We start from the raw sequence: 9,550 nt of genomic DNA, 5'->3' as shown, positions 1-9,550 counted from the left end.
AACGGAGAAGGGAGTGTCTAATTTCTAATTCTATTTTGTCCAAGATTGAAGCTTTGTTACTGTTATTTTTTGCGAACAGGCCAAAGTGTTAGTGAGCCTCCTCCGTTACGAAGACGTCCGTCAGCCTCAAGCAGTCAACGCTCAACTCGACCAAACAGTGATCGACGGCTTTCGTCAGTATCAAACAATAGTACACACAGCAAAGAAGAAGCAGCAAGCGACATGCTCAGGATAAATGACTCCCTTCAACACATTAACATTCCTCATCTTGTACCCAGGCCTTCTTCTCGAAACTCTGCTCCCGGCTCCCGTGGTTCATCAGCTGGGAGAAGGTCCGCTGCAATGGAATTGGAGTTAGGGTAGGGGCTTTTGCCTCTTGTCAGGTGTCTACGGGAAAATCTCAAACTGAGGCATTGCAGCGGTAGCGTTTGCAGCCGCACAAGTCAATTAAGCGAAAACTTATTCCGTCAAAAAATATATACTCCATGTTGCCTTGTCTGTTCAGTAATAAATCACGGATGATGTCGAAATGTGATAAGGACATCAGTGACACACGGCTATCGCCTCGTTGCCACTTTTTTGTTTTTACCACATTTTGACGTCATCTGTGTTCTAAGTACTAGGGAGCTTAAGCACGCGCGTTGTTGAGACGCGGACGGCAACCGGAAGTGAATATTTCGCACGCCAGGACAGCGGTATCTCCCAGATTTTTAAACGTATGGTCTCTAATAGTGGAAAGATACTTAGCGATATAAATGTGGTTGTGTGAAGACAAGTCAAAAGGGAAAACAGCTCACTTCTGGTTTCCGTCCGCGTCTCAAAAACGCACGTGCTTAAGCTCCCTGGTAGGGACGCGGACGCAGACGGCAAACGGAAGGGAAAATTTTGCATGCCAGGACGGTCATGTCTCCCAGATTTTAAAATTAATCATCTCTAATGGCGAAAGGATACTTAGCTATAAAAATGTGGTTGTGTCAAGGCAAGTTAAAAGGGAAAACAGCTCATTTCCGGTTGCCGTCGCGTCTCAAAACGTCGGGTGGTTAAGCTCTCAATTTCTGAACAGACGCACGGCAAGATGTAATCTGTTTGTTTAACCTTTCTCTTCAGAAATTCGACTTTCAAGTTTCCGTCTGTCGGACCGAAAGCGTGATATCATACTGACAACTGATCATTGTTAGACACAACAGACAACTTGGGCTCCAACATTTTGATCTAAATGTTTCGACAGACTACCACATCCCCAAAGCCAATCGCTACACTAGGACTTGGGCTGCCCGACTCAAAAACGTCTTTATATTGGAACATTTGGTTATTTTCATGTCATAAAATGATTAAGAAACTACTACAACGAATCATGCATTGGTTGTCAAAACTATGAGCTACCTTTCATCTGCAAAGTTTAGTCCGGGTAAGACTGCTTAGTCCTCGAATCAACAATTGTGGTTCTGAAATTTGTGGTTTTTTTCGTGAAACACTAGAAACACCGAAGCGACCAATCACGCACGATCCGAAGCTTACAACGCATCACGTGGACTGGCCGCTCGCGCTACGTCATACAGCCGGCACTCCAACCGAGGAGTGTCAGCGAGTATTGCCAAGTCGAACAGCATCGATGAAGCGATGGTCACGAGTTCTGATAATAACATCGGCTTTTCCAGGAGCAACAGTGGTGGAAGAATTAGATCACTGCATGTAACTTCATCCGAAAATCCATTTGTTGGGGATCAAGTGGTGACAAGGAAGAAGCCCTCTGCACTGCAGGAACCACAGAAACAGTTAAATAGGTTTTTTTAATCCCACTATGATATTTGTTCTTAGTTTTTTTTTCAATGTCGAGTGTTGTTATTTTGCTTTTCTTTTGAAAGTCACTTCAAACACTAAACCGCGAAATGATGTTATCAGACTGCAAAAAGCGTTTTGTCCAGTCAGGAAGCACATCATTGTGTGGTTTTCACTTACGTGATTGTTTTAACCGAACCAATGAGCTCAGCTACCGAACGAGTGCTTTAGGACAACAGCGTAGGTGCTGTTTCTTTGTTGAAGGGCTCAGTGGTCGCCCTGGGGTTTGAGAAAGGATATCTAGCACAGTGTGTTTGCATTAAAACGGCTTTATTGTTAAAAGTTCTCAAGTTTTTTATATTTAAGCGTTCGACTTTTGTTTGTCTGCAATGCCTTGCTCGTTCACAGTGTAGAAAATTAGCACTTTTCATGCATGGAGCAAAAAGAACTTTACATGATAAAATTAGGTAGTTCCTGTTTTGGAAAACGCCGTGACGCCTTCAGCGAGAAAACCGATTCGCGGATTGGCTTTTGAAGTGATTTTTCAAATAGGAAAATTATAGTGAGTAAATCGCATCATGACTGTCAGAGCCGATGCCTCTAAGTTGTTCGGTTCCAAAGGATGGTTTCAATGGATTTTCATATCACAGATCAAGGTCATCCATCACCTCTATTTGTCCAAACTGGTGGATGAAAGCAATTTAGTGATGTGAACTGCACGAGGAGTAGCCTTCAGCAAGCAGGCTCTTCCGTTGAAATGGCGCGCGGTCGAAATATAGGGACCATTTTCAACGGAAGACCCTCCTTGCGGGCAAAATGAGGAGGGCAAGGTCAAATATGAGGAAAATCCTAGCATAGTGAGAAGAACTTGCTTCGAAGTGACAAACTTTAGTGTTTTCACCTTGTTATTTTCTCGTAATGTCCTTTTGCCTTGCTTTTTACCAGGTTGCCACAAGCCAGGAATGAACTGGACCAGTTCCCAAACACTGCCAACACTCAAATCGCAGAAACAATGCCAGCTCCAAGTAGAGTAAATTCAACGGGAAGCTTTTCTGTCGATGCACTTTTTAAAGCCAGCTTCGGTGAGCGCCGGCCACCTTTCTTAGGAACTTCGTGGAACATTTTTGGGGTACCGACGTACACAAAGCCTGAATCGACATCTGATAAGTCCTTGAGCACTAGGAAGAACACAAATCGACATCATCCTCTTTGAGCAAAAATTAAATTACATTTTGATACAATTAAATACTAATAATAGAATGAAACTTGCTCGTGCCGGTGATTTTTAAGGGCGTAGTTATTAGAGTGTTTCTTTGTACAAATTCACTTTCTATGCAAGCTGTTAATGTAAAGAGCTTCGAATCCATGTAAGACGCGTTGTTTAACGTGTGAAAACCCATGGCAACTTTTTCCATGGTATTCTGATAAAGTTAATTGCTTTCTGAAAATGCTGTCCAGTTATTCAAGTTCCGTTTTAAGCAATATTGAATAAGTCAGACAAATCTCTATAGACCTTTATTAGTTGACTTCTTTAGTCACAGACACTTTTTTCATAGAGAGCATGGATGAAGATAAATGGGGCCCGGCAGCTAAACCCATATACAACACGCTGCAAATGGCGCGGTAACAAAAAAAAACTGATAACTTTGGGTGACGCGTCAAAATTAATGTTTTTTGTAGGTCATAATAAAGCGTAAGGTTGTGAAGCTCCTCGTTTTTCTCCTGTTGTCCCAAGTTTTTTCTATTTTCTTCTGGTTTTCGGGGAGAATCTCCTATTTCCCCTATTTTCGCCCATGGTTGGTGCAGAATGCAGTAGTTAATGTTAGTAAAAAGATTGATGTTTACCTACTGGAACCATTGCATTGCATGCCTCAGGGCTGTGAGTTGAGTGGTTTTTGCCGGACCTCGCTCGCTGGAATTTTTTGATTATCGAGAAGATCAATATACATAAACCAAGGTGTCGCTGTTTCAAGTTGTTTTGTTTGAGTGCTCCATGGAACCTTTCAAAGCCTCCGCTTTGGCCTACCATTTTTGTTTGGGGCCATACAGGAAATCCTTTTTCTTTCTTTCTCTTTTTCCGAGAAATTTCCTGTTTTCTTTCTGTTGTTTGGTTAAAATAGTTTCCTATTTTCGTATAGGAGGTTTTCACGTGAGCTCATCACCACCATGCTGGTGAACGAAACAAAAGACCTCCAATTAGCTTCTTTTGTTCGTTCGCCGGAAGTCGTACACTTCTCTTTTGTTATTGGTGTGCCTAGAGGTTGGTTGAAAACGTCGTATTGATTTCGCCCTTTACTCTTCTGAATTCCCTGAGCGTACTTTACCGTGCCGGCTTACAATACAAATGACCCTATGTCGTTACAACCCTTTCCTAGTTACTGTGTTCCAGTATCTATGTTCGCATTTCTTTTTAATATAAGAAACATTTTAAACACAAAGCAACGAGTGAAGGCGAGAGTCCCAATTACTTTTGTGCTTCAATCGAATTTGAAATGTCGGACTTTGTCTTGTGCCTAATTTCTTCCAAATTGATTTATGTTCTCCAGAGGGTTGTCTTTCAAGGGTAACTATTTGGTATTCAATTGGTAAGGCGTCGTATAGAAAGACAGTACGGAAGAAGAGTTTGCTTGGTGTAAGTGAGAAAAATTAGATACCGGTAATAACCCATACATTGGATTTATTAATATTTAATTTCAGTTACAAGGCATTATGGTCAAATTCCACAGCCTGGTGCTGTTTTCTTTGTCTTAACAATTCTACGGGAGTATTTCTAAACGTAACAACATTCAAACGTAACCATATAGCCGCCTCGTAGTAATATGTAAATATTGATGAGTCATTTGAACGGTTCCACTCTTCCTTGAGCATTGCTTTCATTAGGAAAGAAACTTGTTAAGGGGAGCGCAATAATCGACCCAATGAAATAACACGTAACACATGCTCAATAGACATGCGTTATTCTCACTGCTTTATGTTATGCGTTGTTCTCGCTCTCACTTGTCCAAGTTATTTCCGATATGATAAGCCGACGTTTTAGTAAAGATAAGCAGATTGAGTAGAAAGGAAATGCATGCTTTTGCTTACGTCGTGGTATGAAGGTTAGCTTTTCTTTCATATGGCAAATTTTCCATTTTCCTCAACTTCAATTTACACAATATAATCAACTTTTAGACGATATGAAAGTACAAGAAAGAAGAACTTAAGTGAACCGGATCACTGATTAGTTGATACCAACTAAAGTAACTATAAGTAAGCTGTGGAAACTATTATTAGCTTCTCATGTTAATAAGTCGAAACTACCCTCTTCCAAATCTGTGCTCAGGCCTAATTACTGCAGATCAGGACCAAGCTCTGCTCGGAAACGCTGTTTCGTGTTGAGGTATTCCGCCAGTTTTCTGTCCACTTAGGTTTTTTGAAAACGATACACTTATTTCACTAAGGTTGCATTGAAATAATAATCTTTAATCTAATCTAACCTTAACCATCAGGTTTTAGTACAATGTACAACTACATAACAATATTCAATAATGATAAAATTGTATCTAAAAAGTCTTACTTATAATTACGCTAAACTACACCTGTATTTAACTAAAATGATCATTTAACAATTTCTTGAAATTAACTTAAATTAAAGATGTCAGGAGGTGTCCAGGGTAGTTTAGTGCAATGGAAGAAGAATTGTAATCGTTTACAAAAATCCTCGACATTTTATTGTGCATCACGCGTTTGTTTGGGGTTTATGCCCTCTGTAAAAATCGGTCGTGCTTTAATCATATGGTCTCGGTCACTTTGTAATAATGAATCGCATAGGGGTGGATTCTGAGTTGTCACTCAGTTGTTGATTTGATATTTGGTTGCTATATGTGTGAAGAGCTGCTACTTTCAATTAAGACGAAGTCACTTCTATTCCTCTGTGAAAGTGTATTACAGTGATACCTCTCCACAAAGGCCACCTTTACAATCGCAGGCATTTCATTTTCTATGATGCAAAAAAAAAAGCTATCGAGGCAAACGTAGCAAGGTCATCAGCGACTACTAATGCTTCTTTCACAAACTGAAACTTCGGTTTTGGTAGCGGAGGGTTAATATTTCATCAATCTCATTATCCTGAACAGTGGCGTCGTGGCCTCGTGGCTGCCGCTTTCATCAGGTGCCTTCAGTAGCTTATTCCTGACTTTAGCTTTAGTTCTCCATTCAACATTATGAACATCAATGTATTCATCTACTGCCAGTGGACCTTCGTTAGTGGGATCTTGCACCTGTTGGATGAGCCTTTCCAAAGAAAGCAATTCGTCTCCTGCAAAGGAATCATCGTCGTCTTCGTATCCTTCAACAGGGAAACTGTTGACCAACACTTCACCATAGTGCTCGGGTCTACTTCTTCCACGCTTGTTGCATCCATCTGATGACCTTGAAAAGGTCGATTGATTTCACGATGTAGCTTGCCTTTCTACATACGGATCAAGTTTCATGACTTTTAACTCAATTTCATAAGTCATTCATTCAACTGGCCCTTATTGAGAGGTTATTTGGGCAGTTGGGACGAGTGAATGTATAGACCGTCCGCTGGGACAAAAAAAGAGTTACCGCTGTGGAGGGGTGGCCGTTAGTGTAGGTTCTACCGTATTTGCTTATATTTCGTTTTGAGTTGTGACATGTTCTGTATGCATGCCAATTAATCCACACATTGAATAATTTTAGAAAAAGGAAGAAAGAACAAATACTCCCGGAAATTACTCCAGGCTGCTTTTGTTATTCGTATGGCCAAGTCTGAGGACTTTTTGAAGATTAATTGGGCGTGGTTGATTCTATTCACCTTGACCCTTGAGTGTAAGAGAGATTTCAGGCCCCTTTTCACTTCCAAGCCTCAGATGGAGCAGGTTCTTTTCGCGGCGGGGCAAGCGAAGTGAAGGAACAGAACGAGTCCCGCGAAGAGTCAGCTCTCTGGCTATTTCATTCTGTTCGTTTTTAATTCACATGTTGTGACGTGGACTGACAACCTTCTCCGTCTGCCGTTTTTCTTTTTTTTTAGCGTTTTACATCATTTATGATATAAATGACATGACATTGCATATTTCGTAGATTGTAGCAATATTTTAGCATTGTCTTAGGCCACAGAGCAGAAAACAAGTTTCTAGGCGCCAATGAGTTGGCGCCCGAGATAACAGGCCTAATTAATAGAATCTCTCTTTCTAAATGCTCTTGATTTTAAAGTAAGTCATAATGACTGTTCTTCCCTTGTGAAAATTGGGAATGTTTTTCCGCTTATGCAAAAACCCCTCAAGTGGTATTTGCCCTCCAATGTATTCCCACAGCTAAATTGCAGTTGGTCTCTGTCGAAATCAATAATGGCTGCATTGCCACTCTTTAGGTTACAATTTCTATGTTGACGGTATAATGTTAAGAAGTGAGTGTGATCGAAATCGGGACATTTTACTGACCCCTTCAATCTTCTTGCTCTTTTGTGTATTGCGAGGTGGATGAAGTGCAAAAGCGTAATTCAGTGAAACTGTTATTGGAACCTCTCATGCTTGGTGCGATAACTTGAGTGTTCATTTTATTTTGGGATTTAAAAACTCCTCTTAAGTTATTCGGCGCTGAAGACACGCACATTAGCGATGGCATTGCGCGAACTGGCATCATTGTGTACCCTAATGTAATATCAAAACCCACTCAAGGAGTTGAAGGGTCCTCTGACGTAACTGAGCTTCATGACTGAAAAGTTAATATCTTAAGTACATTCATCTACAGGTACAGTGAGTGCTCGCAAGAAGCTGTGCTCTGGGCTACTTTCAAGCAATATAGTGTCTTTAATAGATAACCCAAAACATGGAACAAATTGAACTTTTCAATGCAACATGTGGTGAGAAATGCTCTTGAACTAAAAAAGGTCATAGGTTATCGTACATATGTGGCTGTTCACGCCACTTAAAAATATCGTTGGATGGAGGAGGTCGATTCTACCGAGTGTCGCTATATAAGCGTTTACCTGAATCCATATCAACCAAGTCTGCAGCCGGCTCGCTTAAGCTGCAAATTATTTAATTCAAAGTAGCATTTACTGAAAGGGCACGAGCTAGGAGACAAGGTTTTGGTAAGGCTAAGTCGTGAAGTTGTCTCCAGAGACGGCTAAATAGATCACAAGAAAACAAAGAATTGCTTCTCAGAGGTAGACGTTGGATGACCAAGTAATCTTTTTTGGACTATCTTGTGCACATCACGTGGACCACCAGTATATGACGAGTGTGGGCGTTTCATATCAGAGATTATAGCAAAAAGGAATAGGCTAGATCGCTTCCTTTGTTTTTCCGCTTATGGAGACTAAAAATTTCACCATTTATGGTAAACCGGACAGTATTTTCTTCTGGCGGTTTTCGTAGGGCCATTAGATAAATAGTGCACGTCACGGTAAGAGTAACCCGCCAAAAGTAAAACAACAAAGCAAAATAAGATCCTTGTCGCAAAGGTTAAAAAGGATGCTCAGCTGCCTTCAAACCGTGAACGTTATAGCACCTGAGATTTTATCGACAGAGTCAGCAAAAAAAAAAAAAAAAAACAAGCCAAGATTTTGTTTTTGAAATGGAAAGTTTTAGACAGATATTGACCTTTTTGGCATGGTATGTCGATTTCCACTTCAAGTCATGTAACAGTCTCACAGAAACAGCCCCGTCATCTTTTTCCTTTCTATTTTTATTATTTTATTTTATTTTTTATTTAAATTTCAGCCCTTTTTCTTTTACCCAGTGTACAAACGGCTAACTTTGAAAGACACCTTTCCCCACAATAAGGTCACGAAGTATGTGAAGTATTACAGAGTAAGTCCTGTGTTGTTAACTTAATGGTTGTGTGGCACTGATAGCTTTTAACAGGTATTCCGCAGCTAGCACTAAATATGCAAGAGACCAATTTCATACTGTTCAATCTAAAAAGTTTACACCAATAACTCGATTTCTATTGCGATTGATTGTAGCATTCATTTGACCAAGTTTTTGCTTGGTATGATTGTTTTTTATTCGTTCAAGTCATACTTGGAATAACCAGATCAATGTATTTCCGCATTCGGCGGAACTAAACTGTAAGTGGCAGTGACAAAGAATGTAAAGGTTTTCCTAGTGGCATGTAACGTATGTTAGCCTGCGTGCAGACGTCTCCTATTTCCCTTCCGAGTGCAACAAAGGAAATAGGAGACGTCTGCATGCAGGCTAAACGTATGTTTGCCCCCCTGGGCATGTAGTCTTTCGTTGCTGTAGCATATATAAGGTATACGTAGGACTGTCGTAATGTGTTCATCCCAGCTCCCGAACTTTCAAACTTTTATAGTTACTGAGGCTTTTCTGTTGATTAAGATTCGTTTACCTGGTAATCGCCTCTCGCCCCGAGAGGTCACAGTGGTGCGCCTGCATTTGGTTAAGGAATACGTTCCCATTTCCCGTTGGGTTTTTTGAGTTTTCGTATCAGGCGGCTGCAAAATCTCTTTTGCACGAGTGGTATTCATTTCTATTGTGCTTATGGTTGTTTTGTGCGTTATTTGGACGGCATTTAAAAACACTCAGAATCTCAGTTCGAGCTCAGTGTACACCCTCTCGACCTGGCTATGTGTCGTTAATATAGATAGCAAATGGCCTTTGCTTAAAGCTGTCAATATATCTAAAATTAGACGTTTCATAAATTTAAAGAATCTTGTTGTGCTGTATTACTCAATAATATACCCATTTTCAATTTACGAGTCCAAAGTCTTGGGCCTTACCTGTCCAACTCGTCAAAAATCCAA

The 9,550-nt window shown here is 40.5% G+C and overlaps 1 protein-coding gene across 2 annotated transcripts in view; it reads left to right on the top strand.

The window, feature by feature from the left end:
• The window catches only part of LOC138018274 (alpha-tubulin N-acetyltransferase 1-like), a 12,602-nt gene extending 9,117 nt beyond the window's left edge, over nt 1-3,485 (top strand). Inside the window, exons 9-11 of one of the 2 annotated variants that reach the window (XM_068864948.1) lie at nt 80-359; nt 1,479-1,775; nt 2,725-3,485. In XM_068864948.1, coding sequence (XP_068721049.1) covers nt 80-359; nt 1,479-1,775; nt 2,725-2,992 — 845 coding nt within the window. In that variant the 3' untranslated portion in view covers nt 2,993-3,485. Of the gene's footprint in view, nt 1-79; nt 360-1,478; nt 1,785-2,724 lie in introns of both variants that reach the window. The other variant, XM_068864946.1, reaches the window with a different exon arrangement.
• The last annotated feature ends 6,065 nt before the right edge of the window (nt 3,486-9,550 follow it).

This window comes from Montipora capricornis, chromosome 2, assembly GCF_036669925.1.
Source record: "Montipora capricornis isolate CH-2021 chromosome 2, ASM3666992v2, whole genome shotgun sequence".
In the NCBI taxonomy this organism is placed as follows: domain Eukaryota; kingdom Metazoa; phylum Cnidaria; class Anthozoa; order Scleractinia; family Acroporidae; genus Montipora; species Montipora capricornis.
Note: the sequence above shows the minus strand (reverse complement) of the source record. Positions and strands in the feature narration are given on the sequence as shown.